This window comes from Curcuma longa, chromosome 21 (genome assembly GCF_044706935.1).
Source record: "Curcuma longa cultivar G26 ecotype Majalengka, Jawa Barat chromosome 21, ITB_CL_G26_1.1, whole genome shotgun sequence".
NCBI classification, from domain to species: Eukaryota; Viridiplantae; Streptophyta; class Magnoliopsida; order Zingiberales; family Zingiberaceae; genus Curcuma; species Curcuma longa.
Genome location: NC_133881.1, coordinates 3295460 through 3314572, shown reverse-complemented (window position 1 = coordinate 3314572; position 19113 = coordinate 3295460). Strand labels below are relative to the sequence as shown.

General features: G+C 34.7%; 2 protein-coding genes across 2 annotated transcripts in view; both read left to right on the top strand.

Moving 5' to 3' along the window:
* Window positions 1–19113, top strand: part of LOC141814316 (ranBP2-type zinc finger protein At1g67325-like) — a 65496-nt gene that overhangs the window by 33108 nt on the left and 13275 nt on the right. The gene's annotated exons all lie outside the window — the stretch shown is intronic.
* Window positions 94–18574, top strand: LOC141814508 (DNA replication ATP-dependent helicase/nuclease JHS1). Its single transcript, XM_074702466.1, has 34 exons — window positions 94–411; window positions 490–660; window positions 753–977; window positions 1054–1107; window positions 1190–1387; window positions 1472–1525; window positions 1624–1685; window positions 2376–2508; window positions 2644–2754; window positions 2860–2956; window positions 3051–3133; window positions 7109–7174; window positions 10664–10819; window positions 12063–12118; window positions 12216–12276; window positions 12344–12454; window positions 12533–12589; window positions 12685–12819; window positions 12902–13135; window positions 13943–14017; window positions 14231–14352; window positions 14436–14508; window positions 14586–14690; window positions 14930–15097; window positions 15904–15973; window positions 16065–16213; window positions 16729–16806; window positions 16886–16978; window positions 17081–17218; window positions 17295–17334; window positions 17410–17483; window positions 17636–17770; window positions 18168–18287; window positions 18404–18574. Exons 1-34 carry the CDS (start codon window positions 94–96, stop codon window positions 18572–18574), a joined length of 3993 nt encoding a protein of 1330 aa, XP_074558567.1.

Here is a 19113-nt window from a genome sequence, read left to right as displayed (position 1 = left end):
ACCTCGCTCGGTAATCGACGCCGCGTTCTCCGCCTCCAAACCCTAACGCTCCTTCTTCTCCTCCTCTCCGTCGTTGTCCACCTCCGCCTTGCCATGCCTCCTAGAAAGAGAGCTACCGCCGCCGCCACCAGAAAACCGAACCAAGGCAACCAGCCATCTCAGCCTTCCAAGTTCGGGATCCAGCACTTCTTCGAGCGGCACTCCCAGTCCCAGGCTGCCGCTCCCTCGGTCGCAGCATCGGGACCCTCAAAGCCTTACCCTGTTAGGAATCCTAACCATCCTTCTGCTAATGGCCAGCTGCCGCATTCGCCAGATAATGCCTCTGCCGATGCTGGCGAAGAGTCGTCGCAGATCTCTCCGTCGGTGGTAAAGTCGTCCGCCAAAAAGAGATTTAAGTTCTCCCCTGGAATGGTTAGATTCTTGATGCTTCCATCGAAAAAAGTCTATATTTTTCTCTTTCCTGATCCGCTAGTCTGTTTGGCTTGTTAGTTGATAAAGCAAAGTCAAGATGATGGGGTAGACGTGGTTACTTGGAAGATCTCGCCGGTCAATGAACGACTTCGCTCAATCTCCTCGAGACAGTTGTCTGGGAAAATGAAAGACTTCTGCGACACATCGAGGCCGCAAGTATCCACCCTTCGTCCTTGCTCTTCGAATCAGGTATACTGTAGATAGTTTACTTCCATAGGATATGTGGAAAGTGGAATGTTCCTTTTTTGGCTTTGGACTTTACATGTTTTATTTTGGGTTAGGATCCTCGTTCTAATAGCAAATTCGAGAAGTGGATTTGTTCTGAATCTTCTGTTACGAGTGATAAGCTCTTGAAATTGTCAGAAAATATGATTAAAGAAACAGAGGCATACCCCAGCCATCAGAGCAATGCCGATTCTTCTGCAGTGGACTTAAAGAGACCTTTTAGAACGCCCCCATCTATGCCGTATGAGCCCAAAGAGGTCATTATCCTCATATTTAGACAGGTTTTTCTAGTTGAAGTCTCTGGAAATTTCTTATTTGCTGACATTTTCTTCTATGCTATCCATCGATGGCTATCAGTTCATTGGTAGTAGTGGAGAAACGGAGCAGTTGGGCTCCCAGAAGTACCAGAAGGTTTGAGTTTCTGTTGTTGTCTATTTCAGTTGTGCATATTGATTGAAATAGATGGCGTGACTTTTTTTATATTTATTTATAGGCATTACTGGAGCTTCTAGATCAAGTTGAAGATGCAATCACCGATGAACCAGTTCCAGGTAATCAGAAGGACTGTGAGCGTCGTCATGTTACAAATGAAAAAAATCAGCCTGAACCCAGTGTTTCTGGGAGAAGCATTGGAGCCATGTCCGAAAGAGATTCATCCTGTACACGTTACGATACTTTTCTGGTGCTCGAGGTACAATTCTTTTTTTCCTTTCATTGGCACTTCTTTTTTCAAGGTTCGTACATTAATTGCCACTCTCTTGGCCTTCAATTGTAGGTATCAGAAAAATATAAGAGCAGTGATCCCTTGTGCTGCCAAAGTCCTTTAAAGGTACATCTTAATTTGGAAAAGCACGTGTTGTCCTTTTTTAATTTTCATACAAATTTAGGCCCAAACATAAATTGGAAGGTGTTGTTTCTTATTTCTAGATTATTCGGTTGCTGAATGAACAAAGTGGCCAGGAGAGGATTTTGCATCTATGTGATGAGTGGTTAGTCTTCTTAAGCACACATGTATCTGGTTGGGATCAACATTGCACAAGGAAATTCTCTCTTTTTAGGCTTTTTTGCTAGAATTTTGAACAATTAGAAGCAGTATAAGAAGATGCTGCTTTGACCCTTTTTTTTATTCAACTAATGTTTTGTTCGATGGAATTTTTGAATAGCTATCTTAACATACATTAAATCACAAATAACTTAACACAACTCTTTTTTTGAGGCTATTCCATTATTATACTGATCTATGCTTAAATGATAGTAAGTAGAGCTTAGCTCTTCCACATTTTCTTTAAAGAAAAGTATATTGATATGACCAAGCTTGTCAGATTGTCTTGTTTCATTACAATTGGGCACTGATACAAAATAATCGTTAAAATATAGTAATCTTGGCTTTTTTGATATGCACCTCTCAATTTCCTCTACTCACTGTAGCTAGAGGTAAGATAGTTTCCCATTCTGTTTCAACTGTTCATCCTGTTCGTATTCATTTTTATGAGGTAAGTTTGTTGTTCTTGAGAGAGCTAAGATTTTCTAAACGGTTGATTTTATTTTAAAAATCTTGACTTTGTAGTTGTGTCCACGGAATAGGATTGCTATTACTATAACTTATTTGTTTTCCTTTCATGCTTAATGAATATACTATCTGTCTAAACTTGCTGTCAATGGAATTCCTTCTCTTCTAGGTTCTATAGTGTCGTTGGACCTGGTGACACCTTAAATGTGGTTGGAGAGTTTGATGATGCAGGGAGATGCATCGTTGATCGTGCTAAAAATCTTATCATTGTTCATCCAGACATACTTGTATCTGGAACTCGGGTAATGCTTTGATTTTCTTTTAATAGTTTGGTATATCCTTTGCCATTATTTAAGCAAGGATGCTAAACTTTGATCTTTGAATTTTCAATATATTTTTTGCTATGTTAAAGTTGATATGGTTACATTAATTTTTAGGTTGCCTCCAGTTTTACTTGTCCTAGACGAGCTGTGCTAGATGAGAGGTTGAAGAGTGCTGAGCATTCTTCTGTTGCATTACTTGGTACCTTGCTTCATCAACTCTTTCAGGTTCTTGATTCTAGAATACTAACCTTATTAACCATGCAACTTTCTCTTAGTTCATAATCAGTCTCCTATAGGCTAGAGTCATCAGTAATTTTGCTATATCTATAGGCTGGACTTCTCAAGGATTTGCCTTCTAGACAGTTCTTGGAGGAGTATGCAGGAATTGTCATTCAGAGAAACATTGAGGATATATATGCATGTGGAGGTATGGTGAATTGCTTTAATAGAATATCACATGATTAATTGATGCTACTGTAAATGTTCTAATCAAAGGACATAAACAATTCTTTTACTTGCAGCCAATGAGAAAGATTTTTTCTCCAAGCTTATAGATGCAATACCAAGAATATTAAACTGGCTAACATGTATTAAAGAGAAAGAGGTACTTTTTTTTTTAACAGAACCATTTTTTTTTCTTTCGTGGTGATTTTTTTTTCATAACCTATCCTCTAAAAACAAAATACAACAAAAAATGGTCTTAAACAAAAATTAAAATTTAATGGTTTGCTTAAGGTTCAAAAGATCGTGAATGTACAAATTATTCAATAATTTATGAGAAATAATGAAATGACTTTTATAAAAATCATGCAACTTTATGGTAATGTGGTTTCGACAGAATTAGAGCAAGTTTTAGAGTAACAGTTATCATAAGTGTCACACAAAAAATAAGATAATTAGACTCAATCCTCATTAAGTATATGCAAACCATCATCTTAATTTATTAACATGGAATCCATCATTAACTCATAACCACATGCAATCCAAAAACTTTTTCATGACTATGAACCTTCAAAATTGATAATCTAATTAACTAGACTTTCACAATTTCTAAAATGATATGGAGTTATGTAGGGGGAAATTATTAAGAAAAAATGATAAGCAATTCTACACATCCTAAACCAAACAAAAATAAAACAAAAATAAAGCAAGAAATGAAATATATAAAAAGTAGGTGAGATCGAATAACTCCTTTTCAAGTTGGGTAGACAACTTGTTGCAAAAGTAAGACTCTTGATCACTAAGGATCGCCTTGGGTACTCTAAATTTGCAAAATACGTGAAACCAATTGTTCAATGACTGATGGAAGTGATTTTTGGGGTGTTGCTTTCAGTGCGCAAGTCTCTACACTTTCATATTCTTCTCCAAAAGAGAATGAGCCACAGGTAGGTTTTAATGCAACTGGGCTCCTATCATCATTCTTAAAGTCATCAAAATAAAAACATAATTCAGAAATATTAGAAATAACCAAATGAAAAGCAAACTCCAACAAACATATCCATACAATCTAAATCATCAGATAAATCATAATAAGAAGAGAATGATCCTCCTTTGGATACTTCAATCTTGGTTTTAGCAAGTTTAAGGAAGGTCTGTTTAGAATGAATAAGGCTCTATGTGTAGACAACTCATCTCATTGTCAAATGACAATGTAAGAATCAATATGAATGAATGAATAAAATGAAGATGCAAGAATCAACAACATCAATATATAGTTTAAAACCAATAAACATCAATTAAATTCCTCGGCAACAATGCTAAAATTTTGATGATGGTGTTTTGTAGATAAACATCAATTTATTTGTCATGCACACAATCCAAAATTATAATTTATAAATTAACCACAATCTCTAATTGTCACTCAAGTAGCATAGTAGAAGTCCAAGTCATTTTTCTTGTGGAATCAATGATAGGAAGTAATAGACAACATGACACTAGATTTTTATTGTTGACCTTATTCACTCTTAAGAATTCACAAAATTCCTTTATTAATAATTAAATCCTACACTTAACATATGAATATTAATTATACATAATTCACAAATTAATACCTATCATATATCATACTCACAAATTTATTCAAACAACAACCAAAATAACAATCTCATCCCAAGTCACATAACTATAATTAAATCTCAAGGGTTAGCACAATTACATTAAAGTACAATACTTTCACAAATTTACAATTTATTTAACTAAACATTTACAACTAAATCTAAGTTATCTAAACATCCAATTGTCTTAAATCAAATCCACGTGCAATTTCTACAATTCAATTCCATTCCTATCAATTTCAAAATAAACAACAAACACGTTCTTTATCAACAACTTCAACAACCACAACATCCATTCATTTATACAAACTTAACATGAACTAGTTCATTTCCAACAATTCTTCAAAGTACATAGAAGAAAAGATGTTCAATTCACTTTCTAAACAATAAAACACATTTCATTCCCAACATTCTAAACAAGAACATCATCAAATCACCATAGTATTTCCATTACCTATACATCAAACAACACATCAAATGGTTCAATTATAAACACATTCAACAACCAAACATGCTTGGTTACCATCAATTTCAATCCAATAACAGAATCACATCAAGGACAAGTTTATACCATTATCCATTGCAAACATCAAACAACAAAGCTAAACATCACATTACATCTTATAGCTTCAAAACAACAACTATTCAATTCATTTTCACAAGTGCAAAAGAACAGACACATTTATAAAACTCAACTCAACAATTCGTGATCAATTTTAACCCATCCTTACTCAAGAACAGATTCACATAATCATCCAAATTCAAGCATCACAGATTGAATGAACTCAAACACGAACAATTCAAAGGATCACACAATGGGGGGTCTTTGGCAAACAATTAGAACAAAATAAATAGATTTTTCAAGGAAGGAATTTAGGAAATAGGGTTAATGGGATTGTTCCTCCTGGATTGACTCAAAACAGAGGCATATAGAAGCTTTGGTTGATTTGCGCCAACAAGAACGAAGAACCTCGTTGGAGTTGGATAACTCCAGCGGGATTTGATCAGAGAAGTTGAACTTTGGATGCCTTCTTTTGCCCTAACCCGTGTTGTCCACGAATAGAGAGTTAGAATGGAGGAATGGAAACCCTTACCTTGCTTCTCCAGTGGATGAAGAACGGTTAGGAGTCTGAACAGAACTTCCCTTGTCTTTGCCAACCACATCGGCGAGTCTGCCTTTGCTCGGAGCTCTGGTGGATGAGGCGGGATAGGGAAGAGTTCCAGAACTAGATCAATGTCGGAGGGCGTTCCTATTGGATGGAATGTCGTCAGCCACCACTCGCTGGAGCTAAACCACCAACGGTGATTGATCCGTGATCGACGGGGATAAAAAAGTTATCGTCGGAGCTGGACCACTTTGGTGAGGATTCTTGTGGGTTATCGTTGCTCGTCGACCTTAGCGATTGCCCATTAATGTTCTATGTCGATTGGGAAGGAGAATGGAGAAGGAGATAGGCAACAGAGAGAGCTCAGTGAGGAAGAAGATCACGAAAGAGAAGCTATAGTGTCGCGATCGCGAAAAACCTAGATTTAACCAAGCCCTCCATTTGCGTGAACCAGATGCAACTTATAAAACCAACCTTAAATCGTACTTTAACCAAACTTGAATCAGAATTGAACCAAACTTGAAGCAGATCGTTTTTTTTTTTCAAATTGGGCCTTTTCGTTGGCTTTTTGAATTTGTTTTCTTGCCTTGATTCTAAATATTTGTAATTGGGCTTGATTGCAATTATCTACAAATTATTATCTTCATCCTAATTTTTTGCAAAACCAAATTCCATAAATTACTCATCATTAATTGCCTCAAATTAATAAGAAATAAGATGAAGACCTCAAATGAATCAAAGTTCATGAAATAGACTAACAACTCAATTTATGATACAGAAATGATCAAAACAATGCAATATAACCTTAATTTATCTTGTCCTAAAGCCACTTATCACTAACATGTTTTAAAGAGAAAGAGGTACTTTGCAAGTTTTTTTTATTGGATCCACATTCTTTTAGCTTGATGATTTTCTGGAAAGATTCTTTTGTTTCTTTGTAAAATGAATCAATGACAATTGCCTCTAGGACTGCTTTATCCTCAAAATTCTTGCTCTTGAAGCTAGTCAGTTTTTTTTTTTGGCATTTTCTGATTGCTGATTCTTCATATTTTGTGGATACACAAAATATGAAGAATCAGATCAACTCAGATTTTTTGGTGGACATCAAGATTTCATTTTTGTGCAAAACTTCATATAGGGATTTGTTGTTGGGCATGGATTAAGCAAGTTATGACTTGAAAGTAAATCGGACAATTATCCTGATTCTTTTGGGCACATGTTTTTTGTAATAACAACTGGTGATAGTGTTTTTTTGATGGCATAAACATTTTGTTTGTTTACTAAGCTGGGCATTTTTTTCCCAAGCCATTCTTTGCATTGTAACTGTTTAATCTTTGTAATATATTATGATATTTATAAGGCTATTGATTTCTTTATTTAATTGGGAATAATGACTATGAAGTTTTTTTATTTTTGCAGGAAGGAAATAGTGTGCCTATTGATTTTGGACAACTGGATGGTGTGAAGGGTATTTGTATAAGTGAGGTAATCCATCTACTTGTTTGGACCTTCATCAATTGTTCATTTAATATGATATTTATTTTAATTTTTTTTCTTCCATTTGTGTATAAATTGGTTATGAGCCTCTAGAAGCAAGGAATGATTTTGATGTTGCTTTGTGAGGACATGTTAGTCTTGATGGAAATTGGTTTCCATAACTAATAGTCTAATAGGAATATGGATGGCTATTTCACTAGTAGAATGTCACAAATTAATTTTTTGAGTGAATGAAAAATTAATGTACAAGATTATTCGGGTTATGAAGTGTCTACTTGATAAGATTAGACAAAAGCATTGACTCGAACTTGAATACATGTAATTGTTAATTCTTGTGTGACCATTAAAGAGTGTGAAATTGATTGAGAATCAAGGATCAATTCTTGATATTGGATTGTGGAAGGAAGGATGAAAATTAATTAATATATTATGTCCGTTTGAAATCATTACATGCATATAGTTTTTGAGAAATTCAATGAGCATGAAAACTACATAGAACACACGCTAAACTTCAGTTGAAGTAATGGTTCTCATGCAGCTTTGTGTAATCCATTCCTTGACTCACATGGGCTGCATGTAATGACCCGAACAAGAAACAACAACTACAGCCAATGGAGGGGCAGCTTGGCAATGGATCAAAACAACAAATAGGAGTTATGAGCAATTGATCCACTGTATGAATGCATGCGTCGTCTAGACATTTGCACTGAACACTTCTCAAATAGGGGCTTCTCTTGCCAATGGAACTCAAATGTAATATAGAACAGGGAACACAGTTAGCATGAACAACCAATCATAGACCAATAAGAACAATTTAATTTAATTAAACAATTTTGCAAAAGAGAATACACCTTTTGTAAAATCTTTTCACTTTGAGGATGTCTTTTCAACCTTTGAACGAAATCCTTTACATCTATAAATTAATTCTTTGTCCTCTTGCTTAATTCACTCAACTCTTAAGTTGTTGTGCCTCTTGAGTTCTTTATCATTTAAAAAGAGCATTGCCAATAAATCATAAGCACTTGGGTGGGACAATAGGGTCTTTAAACAAAATAAACAATTTTCATTCCCTAATCTCGACCTTAAATTCTCTTATTCAATGTGATAAGTTGGCCTTAAAGGTGATTCTACAACTGACATTATTAGATTGGCGATCAGTGACAATATTGGAAGGGATACATCTACCACTTGAAAGGGTGACTCGACAGTCTTGGGGTGTGTCGAGAATCTAAATAGGATATAATCTGCATTACTATATTGATGCTTTATCGATTTGAGCCATTGACTTGTCAATAAACTGATTAATCAAACCCAACTAACCTGTTGAACCAATCTTGTTAGGTGATAGAAATTCCAACAAGTCTCCCATTGGTTAGGATTCGCCTCTAGTCCTTATGAAGCTCAAAGTGATCACCATTCAAAATACCTATTCAGAAGTTGTAAAATCATAATGCCTGGCTTGCAGTTCAGAGGAATCTTGCTAATTGCTATGCCTTTTTGAAATGGATGAAACATGAACGTCTTGCTCCTAATGTGGACAATACCTTGAAGAATCTATGATACATGTGATTGTTTTGCTTTTGTAAAAGATGTCTGAAATAATTGTGGAGATCCATGAGCTCTATGAGGGCCTAAGCCTTTGAGGTTTCCTGTTCTTTTAATGTAGGGCTAAAGCATCTCCAATCAGAAGGGATTCATCACCCATGTGACCTGAAACCAATGCCTACAGAATTACCTTATAGATTGGCATTGTTAGCAGCAATGATATAGGATTCCTACTCTCTGCTAGAACCCTGATGATGGTGCTTCAATGCAATTGACAAGGAGTGGGGACTGGGAGCCTCAAACCCTTACAAAGCAAAAGATATTTCCATTCTGTGACATATTTTGACAAAAGAGTAAAGGAGTGGGGGACTTTTTTGCCAAGACACACAATGCCTTCAATGGACCCATGCCCACATGATCTAAGTCAATGCTTGCTAAATAGCTAAATCACATAGCAGTTAATTTTTGTTAACCTATTCTAACTTTCTGAAAGATTTTATAGTTTAAATTATTAAATGCATTTTTTATTTTTTTAGAAAAAAAAATATCATGGTTATTGTTTCATACTGCTATTTGCTAGACATACATCAGCTTTTATACATACAAGGTGGTAACATGTCATAAAAAGTAGAATAAAATAACTTCATATGCATAGGAAATATGCTCATGTAATTCAATTTGAGTCTTAGACCAAGAATGTTCCATGCCCCCCTGTGCGCTTGGTCTTTAGATGATTATATGTGGGTTGTTATCTTTGTTTGTTACCCTTTTGGTGTTAGCTGTTGAATCTTTATTGTTGGTCTAGGTCTCACCTCTCCTTATAGATAATTGTTCATTCTAAAATTCATGACATGCCCATGCCCTTGACTTTTTTCAATTGAGAAATGCATGCATCAAGTTCAGTAGGAAGACCATGTGTATCAATGTAAAAAATGGCATGCAATAGTTTGTCAGTTTTGAGACTGTGCTTTATAGCCATCATTGTGATCTGAATACTGATGTCCATTTGAAAGTTGAAAGGTTCTACTTTAATGACATTTCTTCTGCTTCAATCTGCCATCCAAGCTTTATGCATTAATATTACTTGTCTATCTCTAGTTGAGATTTTGACATCTTTTAGTAATTATTTAGCTAGTCTTTAAAACTTATAGTTATGTTAAACATCTATAAACTTAAACCCATGATGAAACCTTCTATGTTGCACATGGAATTTTTTTTTTTTTTGAAGTTCATAATTCTAAAGTTGCAGATGTATAGTCAAAAATAAAAAGTAAAAAAAATCAAAAGAGCACCCTTTATTGTTATAGTCCAAAGGGTACCCTATGTTTAAGAAATACAAAAGGTGTCTTATCCTAAAATTTTCTTCCTAGTTTACCTTTTTTTGCCCAATTCACTCAATACTGTTGTGGCGGCTTTTAACAGTTTTGGCTAAAACTGATTTGCATTATAGCAGTTTTAGTCAAACTTGCTACATCATGGAGCACTTTTGGTCAAAATTATTCTAATATTGGTTTTTTTTCTAGATAGTAGGTTTGGCCAAAATTACTACATTTATAGTAGTTTATGCCAAAATTACTACAGTAGTATTGGAGCTCATTTTGGCAACTTTGAAGTAGTTTTGACTAACATTAAAATAATTTTGACTAAAATTGTCACAAAAGTTCCGAACTAGTCTGCCAAAAAGGGATATTTTGGAATGAAGGATTAGGGTGTGGTGTCCTTTTGATTTTTTTTCAACATAGATCATCCTTTTGATGATAATGAAAATAAGGGGCATCCTTTTGATTTTTGCTCCAAAAAAAACAAACTAGTTGGATGCGTTCTGATTCACATATCTACTACCTATATCATGATCATCTATATCAAGTTTGATTTTTGCTACTATCATACACATCTGTGATTTGTCAATATTGTGTGGGTTTTGACCTTCAGGTGATAGACATTGAAGAGATGGCAAAAGCCCCAACATATGGCATGAAGGGAGTAATTGATGCTTCAGTCTGTGTAAAAGTCACTCCTAGCAATAATGAGTCATATGAAACAATAATGCCTTTGGAATTCAAGACTGGTAAAAGAAACAATGGTCAGGTAAGATCATAAGATGTTTCAGAATTTATTAGATCATGACATGTTTGTTTTGCCAAAATTTATCTCCTGCTTTGTTTTTTTGTGCAGATAAATTATGAGTAACGATTTGATTTTGTTTCTGTAAATCATCTTCTTAATCAATGTTGCTGTGCACATCACTAGTGAATGTTTTACTTGTAATTTATATAATTTCTTTGCTGATAATGTACACAATTCTAGCTTCATCTTCCAATATTGCACATTTTACACATATATAATGGATATGCGTATGGAAGCAATCATTAAAATCATTACTATCACATTTATGATATGCTTTTTCCTATTCTGTTATATACCTTTATGAATTAACAGAAACAACTGAAGGAAAACTGAATCAAGCACTTTTGTCTTATATCAAATTGTGTTTGCCTCATCTTGTTGGGGTTGGCTCTGCAAATTGTCCTTTGAGCTCTATGCAAGTATATATCACCACTAATATTCAAATGCATTAAATCTTTTATTTGTTGAATAATATTCTATCTTTTTTCTCAACCCCTTGTATCTTCCATTCTAATAAATCTAGCTCTTTTAACTGTCATATTGTCTGGCCTCTTTTGAACATGTCAATACCATCTCAATCTATCGTCAATCACTTTATCCTTTATAATAATTCCATATATTCTTTTTAGCGTTGTCATCTCTACTAAAGTAATTCTTTATACATGCTTTCTATTAACCCAATACAATGACATGTAAAGTATAGCGGTGATAGCACAGCAAAATTTTCTTTTAGCTTAAGAGGGACACAACAATTGCACAAGACCTCAAAAACTCTTCTCAATTGTGACCACTCATTTAACTTAGTAATGATCTTTAGATAATATTCCCTTTTGTTGAATAATAGATAAATATCTAAATTTTATATGGATTTAATACCCAATTTCCCTAGAACTTGTGTTGTCCTAAAAATAAAAGATATATTAGTTACAATTTGTTCATATGTTTTCTAATTAAGAGAATTAAGCCTATTTTTCATTTGGCTTTTTAGCTTTGAAAATATTCCCATTTATGGTATTGATGGTTGCTTGTTTCCTGATAATCACATCAATCAAGTGCACTGCCATCCAGGTCAACAATGAGATTGTTGAGGCTATTGGTTTAGAAATGTTTCTGTAACACCATTACACTACAATGTGACATTTACTGAGTAGATTTTAAATATATTTCTAAAGGCTTAAATCTCTTAATGTCTGAAACTGTGCAGGCTGCAATGGAGCATTCTGCCCAGGTGATATTGTACACTCTTTTGATGTCTGAAAGGTAATTCTAACATGTACTATTCTTGCTATTTCTTTTTCCTGACATTTCCTTTGTTGTAGGCAAAATTGGTGTTTTAATTGGAATACTACTCTTTCAGATATTTGAAAAGGGATATCAATATTGGCCTTCTATATTACCTCCAGACAGATCAGACAAGGGTAAAGTGCTATGTCATAACAAATTATGGAGCACTAGGTGTTGCCTTGCTTATAAATTTTCTTATAGGGTGTCAAAGTTCAACGATCTGACTTAGTTGGGCTAATTATGCGCCGCAATGAACTAGCAACTGATGTCCTGAAGGCTTCAAGAACACAGCACCTACCTTCAATGCTACAGGTATTATTACTAAATGAGACTTATCCAATTAACTGGATTGGAGGATCTCCACTAATATTTTAGTGAATGTTTCTGTAGAATCTAGCATTGTGCAAAGTTTGTCGCCATCTTAATATCTGCACAATCTTTCATAAGGTACATGGAATAATTCTGTCTTTTCAATTCTTTATTAGTCAGACCTATTATTGCCATCTAACAATGACATGATGTTTTTTTTTTAATGAAAATAGGCTTATGGAGGTGATTCTAATAGCAGTGGACTTGGCGATTTCTTTGATGACCTTGCGGGCCACTTAACTGTTTCTCATTCTAATTTTCTTAAGCATTGGATTCGTTTGGTTGACTTGGAAGCTCAGGCATCTAAGGTTTAACCTACTTTTATCCCTGAACACTATTTTTTGCATATGCTCTTGATGGGCTAAGCTGGAGAAATACTTGAAATCTCAGGCCAATAAGAAAAAGAGGTTCTCTTCACATACTCTATGGGATGAGAACAGTACCAGAAGCAGTTCTTACATCCTTGTGGATTTTAAGAACGAATTTTCAGGCAGTGGTTCTTCTAGAAATGACAGATTCATTTATCGTTTTGTGCGGAATGAACAGAAAGCTCAGGATCAATATGATTTTTCTGAACTCAGAATGAGCGATCATGGTTCCACACTTAAACATGGTGATCACGTGGTATGGTTCCCACATTTTATTATGCTATTTCAATTTACCCTAAATAGTTTTTTTAGATTTTCTTATTTCTCTGTGAGGATGACTGCTGCTACAAGTTGTGTCTACTACATGTTAATGGGGGATTGATAGTGAGTATTTTCATGCTACCTATTTGTTAACAACAAGATTTTCAAATGAACAATTGGAGAACCGATATATCTTAGATGGAGACAGACAAGACTAGCAACATCACCTTTGCATTGGAAATGTTTATTTATAGTTGTCAATGTGAAACCAAAGTTTCTGCATAATGTGCATCTATATTTGAAGATGACAATGATCACTCTTCACCATTGTTCTTTAACTAGGCACTTTCGACATTTATGTAGTGTATTTATTAATGGCTGTTCTATTTAGGGCTAGAAAGTACTCAGACACCAGAATGGCCTAGAAATTCTTCCTTTTTCACAGATTTTGGATGTCTTGAAATTATAGTTTTCGATTTTCTATAAATATTTCGAAACCCCTGACCTCAACTTGGGTTTGCATGCTGAAATACACTACAGTATAAGTGCAATCTGATATATTACGCAGTTTAGAGCTTGATGGTTTCAAACTGTCAGCTTGTGTGTTTGTGCTGTTATAAGTGAGCAGAGGCACCCACCTTAATAGCTAGCTAGCTTTTTTGAATTGGATATGACTACGCCCAGGCCTTCAATAAAAGTGGATATATATCTGATTATCTTAGTATGCTTTACTCAGGATGCTGTATTTGTTACTTTGGATTGTCCAAACCTTTTGATTCCTTGTCTTTGTTCTTGATTGTAGGTGCTTAGCACACAGTCTGGACATGTTGCTGTTGCAACTGGAGTAATAGATGAGATTGGTAAATCACATATATCTGTAAGAAATCCTTTCCTTTGGATATCTTGGAAAATTTTATTATGAACCTTCCACATATTTAGTACTAAGAAATAAAGTGTTTGTATTGAGCTTAATGATCGGATAAGTAACATTATAATTGATGGTTAGAAATTGTAAAATTTCTATCTATTGGCATATTGGGTTCATTTATAGCACCACATTTTTTTTTAATTTTATCTTGGTTTATGTCAGGTTTCCATCTCTCGGCGATTACGACTTCCAATATGTGAACGTTCACTAGATCTAGATCGTCTTGTTCAAGAAATTTGGAGGATCAATAAGGATGAGTTTGCTTCATCTTTTACAACCATGAGGTACTTTTCATGTCGAGGGTCTTTTCATTTAAGGAATTTTATTTAAACCCAAAGATACATGATTTTTTTTAATCCATCTTCAGATACAATCTTGCACTGTTCTTTGCTCAAAGTTTGCAATTTGGACGTTTGAGGAAGATGATTGTCGATCTTGAGGTGATTAGTTTTCTCATTCCATGTTTCCCCTACTTTTCATGTTGTAGAGTCTTCTGATATTTTTTCCAGTTCTGCAGGCACCTAGGTTTGACAGTGGAGGAACATTGAGTCAAGATCCAGCACTGTCATATATACGCTCACAAAAAAATTTGAATGATGATCAAAAGAGATCCATTCAAAAGGTACTCCTTGTAGTATTTCTTTTTGTATGTTTCTTTCATTTGTTTTTTGAATGAGACTTATCTGGTGAATTTCCAGAGAGAATTTGATATTGGCTAAAGGGTATAGATTTATAAATCAGCACTTATATCATTTAATTACATGAATTTAGTGTTTTTTTTTTTGTTAACGTAGAATGCTAGCATTTGTTAATGTTGGTCTGAAATCCGTGTTCTTTTGACTTGTTCATTACAATTTTCAGATTCTAGCTGCAAAGGATTATGCTCTTATTTTAGGGATGCCTGGCACTGGAAAGACATCCACGATGGTGCATGCTGTGAAAGCACTACTGATGAGAGGATCTTCCATTTTACTCACTTCATACACAAATTTAGCTATTGATACCTTGCTTATCAAATTAAAAAATAAGGTAAATTAGCAGGGTTATGGCGCTGTATATTTTTTGCTAATATACTGTCATCTTTGGAACTTGAATAATGACCGTAAAGAGTTGCATTTATTTATAGTGCTCAGTCACTTAAATGAGTTTGATGTAATTCCTTGGTGTGCCATATTCTAGTTTATGTTTCTCTGTGTTTCACTGAAAGCTATTTCCAGTAGGAACCATTTTATATTTTGGTGTTTTGACTTGACCGAATGGGAGGCTTGGCGCAATGCTAAAGTTGCTACCGTGTGATCTTGTGGTCACAAGTTCAAGTCATAGAAGTAGCCTCTTATAATGCAAGGTCAGGTTGCATATAATAGATCTAATATGGTCCAACTCTTTCCTGAGACCAGCATCGGTAGAAACTTCGTGTATCGGACTGTCCTTTGGTGTTTTGACTTGACTCTGATATTATCCTACTACAGATACTAGTAAACTGCATTTGTTAGTATATACACCTTCAATTAGGAATATAAATTTTAGAGTACTAAATCTTTTACTAGTTTGTATGATGTATTCAGAGTTCCATCTTGTGTTTTTTCTTTGTTGACTTAAGGCTGAGAAATCTAAGACCAGTTGACTGTTTAAGGGTACAAAGGAAAAAAACATTTGTTAACTGTTTATTGCGTGTGTCAAAGGCATTTTCATGGCTCTTTGTATGCTATCTTGCTGGACATAAGGATTTTGTATGGCTATGAAATTTAACGTAACAAGGAACACCTACTAATCAATAAATTTGATCAGTGACCTGCAATTCAAACAATCACCAGATTGACAGATCATCTTTTTAGGGCATTGATTTTGTGCGTATTGGAAGACGTGAAGCAGTGCATTCTGACATTCTTGAGTATTGCATCCCAGGTGATTTTTCTTCCGTTCTTAATTTTCAGTATTGTTCATTATCATTGGTTTTAGGTTGTTCAATGAGGTGTTTTTTTCTGTGGGACAGCAGAGAACATAGGCACTGTGAATGACATCAAAGAAAAGATGGAGCTCACTCGTGTAGTTGGAGTAACTTGCTTAGGAATAAATCATCCATTGCTTACGAATAAGAAGTTCGACATCTGCATAATAGATGAGGCTGGGCAAACCACTCTTCCTGTATGTCTCCTTTTTTGCTTTTGTTGTAGGAATATATACTGTTATCTGCTTGTAAACTACCGAGTAATAAGCATAAATGCATATTCTCTGCAGAATTCTAACTAGCATAGTTTGGGAACCATGTCAGATCTAGCTAGCTAACAGATCAGTGTGGTATGCCGGTGAAGATTGGTAGCTTATGTATGAGTCGCCTGTTATGTTACATCATAACTTTGTCCACAGTGATTACTTAAGGGTCTATTGCTGGATTGCGTGTGATATTTATGTGTTTTTGATACTTGTAATAAACTAATGCATCTTTGAGAAAAGTATTTTCTTCTCCATCATTTGTTAATTTTCTTGCGTCCATTTGCATGCACAGAAATATATGGTCTGTCTTGCATAAGTGATGGACTGGTAGACGATTGGGGTTCATGAATTGGAATTAAGTGTTGTATCCGCTTCTGTTATTCATTTGTTTAATGGAAAAGAAGGTTTTAGAAAAAAAAAATATTCATGTAGCTATCTTGCAACAGATTTCATTGGGACCTTTGATGCTTGCCTCAAGATTTGTTTTAGTTGGAGACCATTACCAGCTTCCACCACTTGTACAGGTTCATAACCTACTCTGATCTTTGATAAGCCACCTTGTTTCATATGATTTAGATGAATAAGTCAGCCTCTCATATGTAGAGCGTGGAAGCACGTGAAAATGGAATGTCCATTAGCTTATTTTGCAGGCTATCGGAAGCACATCCTCAGGCAATATCAGCACTGCAGTGCCAGGTTCTGTCAGTTATTTTGGTGTTTGTCTACCTATGGACATGGTTGCTTTATTTTACCTGCAACCTTGTGGTCATATAAGGTTGATCTACCATTTTTTGTCAGTATCGAATGTGTGCTGGTATTATGGAACTTTCAAATGCATTGATATATGGGAATAGATTACGGTGTGGTTCCTCTGAAGTTGCAGATGCAAAGCTCAAATTTTCTTGTAGTAAACCTGTCACATTGTGGTTACAAGAGGTAGAGTACATCTTGCATCTTAATATGTTTTAACTTTTGTACTCATTCTTCTGGCAACATGAATTTTCTTTTTCAGATTCTGAATGCAAACAAGCCAGTCATCTTTGCAAGTACAGGTTAGTAATCTTTTTGATTCTTGGAAAAATGTCATAAATTTTAATTAAAAATTCTATTCCACTTTTCTTTTTCAGATATGCTATCTGCTAACGAGGAAAGAGAAAATAGTACTGTGGTAAATCATACAGAGGCATACATCGTAGCAGAGGTACGATTTTTTATTTTGGCATGGCGTTGTACTCAGCAACTTATAGTCATGCTCCTGCCTTTATCCATATTGCCAAGTTGATCGTCTAGGTAGTGTTTGTTTGTATCTGGCACTTAACTTTGTTGTCATGCCTTCTTTTTTTTCTTATCCAGATTACTAAAGAACTAATAAAGAGAGGCATTTCTGGAGATAACATTGGGATCATTAGTCCATACAATTCACAGGTCAATATCATACGGCAAATTCTTGATGCTTCTATAGAGGTCCAGACAATTGACAAATATCAGGTAATGACAGGAATCAAGATTCATGTTTGTAAGGCAGTTGTTTTATCTCATTCATTGATTTTCTCCTCCAAAAGTTCACAAGGTTTCATTAAGGAAGTGGCTGCACATTCGTTTTTCCTACTTCTGGATCCTATATTAACAGTAACATGTCTCTCATAAAATCTTGCGGTCTTGCAGCTTAGTAGCAGTAATTCTTTTACAGTAATTTTTTTAAGCTTATATTTTCTTTTACTTCCAATACAATTAGGAGATGATGAATTATCAGTTTCTTTCCTTCAAAAAGTTCTACTTTGCTAGACTGATTAATTAGGTCATTTTGACGAAGACTTCATCCCTTGTCTCTTTCCAAAATGTGTATGGTTTGTTCCATTAACTAACACCATGGTATGAGCTACAGGGAAGGGACAAGGATTGCATACTCTTATCATTTGTACGCTCTTTGAAAAACTCCGGATCCTGCATATCTTCTTTACTTGGAGAGTGGCATCGGATAAATGTTGCTATCACACGTTCAAAGGTTAGCTCGAGCAATGAACTCAACTGTCAGAAGAACTTGGCTTTCTATTTGCAAATTCTGTTCTTTTAGTATATATTTTTAGTCCTTAACTCTTCTGCTCATGTTTTGCGCTGCAGAAGAAACTTATCATGGTTGGATCTTGCAAAACACTGTCTAAAATTCCACTGTTAAAGCTACTGATCGAGAAAGTAAGTGAGCAGGATGGCATTATACATCTTTCCAACAATGACATTCCTTGCTTGGAGGAGCTAAAGAAGTCCTGCAATCCAAAAAGTGTACAGTTGTGAAATCTTGATCACCACATTGGTAATCTTTGTTGTGTAAGTCGCTCCCTTCAGTCTCTAGAGATTTTTAATTCCTGTTTAAGTTAAATCTCACATGCAAATAGTCTCGTGCTCTTGCCTCCCAATTGATTTAATAAAATGCATATCTAGAAGCTGTGAAATAAATAATAAATGTTTTGATCCATCTGGGCACAGTACGAAAATTATCTAGTGAACAACGGTAATCATCAATAGCTATCTTAGCTGAATTCATTTTTGGCATTGGGTAATTGGAAATCTGATGTAAGTATTTATCTATCAAACTACTAATTATTTACAAGTGAAACTAGTATTTGAAATTAATGAAATCATTTGCTCTTCTTTTTTTAAAATTTTCATTTGTAAATTGTAATTGTGCTTATTCAATTAAATCATGAATATTCTCTTGTAGCATATTATAACTCGAGGAATTCAAATGTGTTCTCACAATAAAAGTAAATGATTTTATAAAAATTATATACCTTTTAGTAAATTAGTGTAAATATTTTATAACTAGCTATTAG

Excerpts from the sequence above, each read along its gene's own strand:
- LOC141814508 (XM_074702466.1), top strand. The coding sequence starts at position 94 with ATGCCTCCTAGAAAGAGAGCTACCGCCGCCGCCACCAGAAAACCGAAC. Across the intron at positions 2,957-3,050 it reads GGATATATATGCATGTGGAG|CCAATGAGAAAGATTTTTTC; the intron begins GTATGGTGAATT and ends TTTTACTTGCAG. Across the intron at positions 17,335-17,409 it reads AGTCATCTTTGCAAGTACAG|ATATGCTATCTGCTAACGAG; the intron begins GTTAGTAATCTT and ends TTTCTTTTTCAG.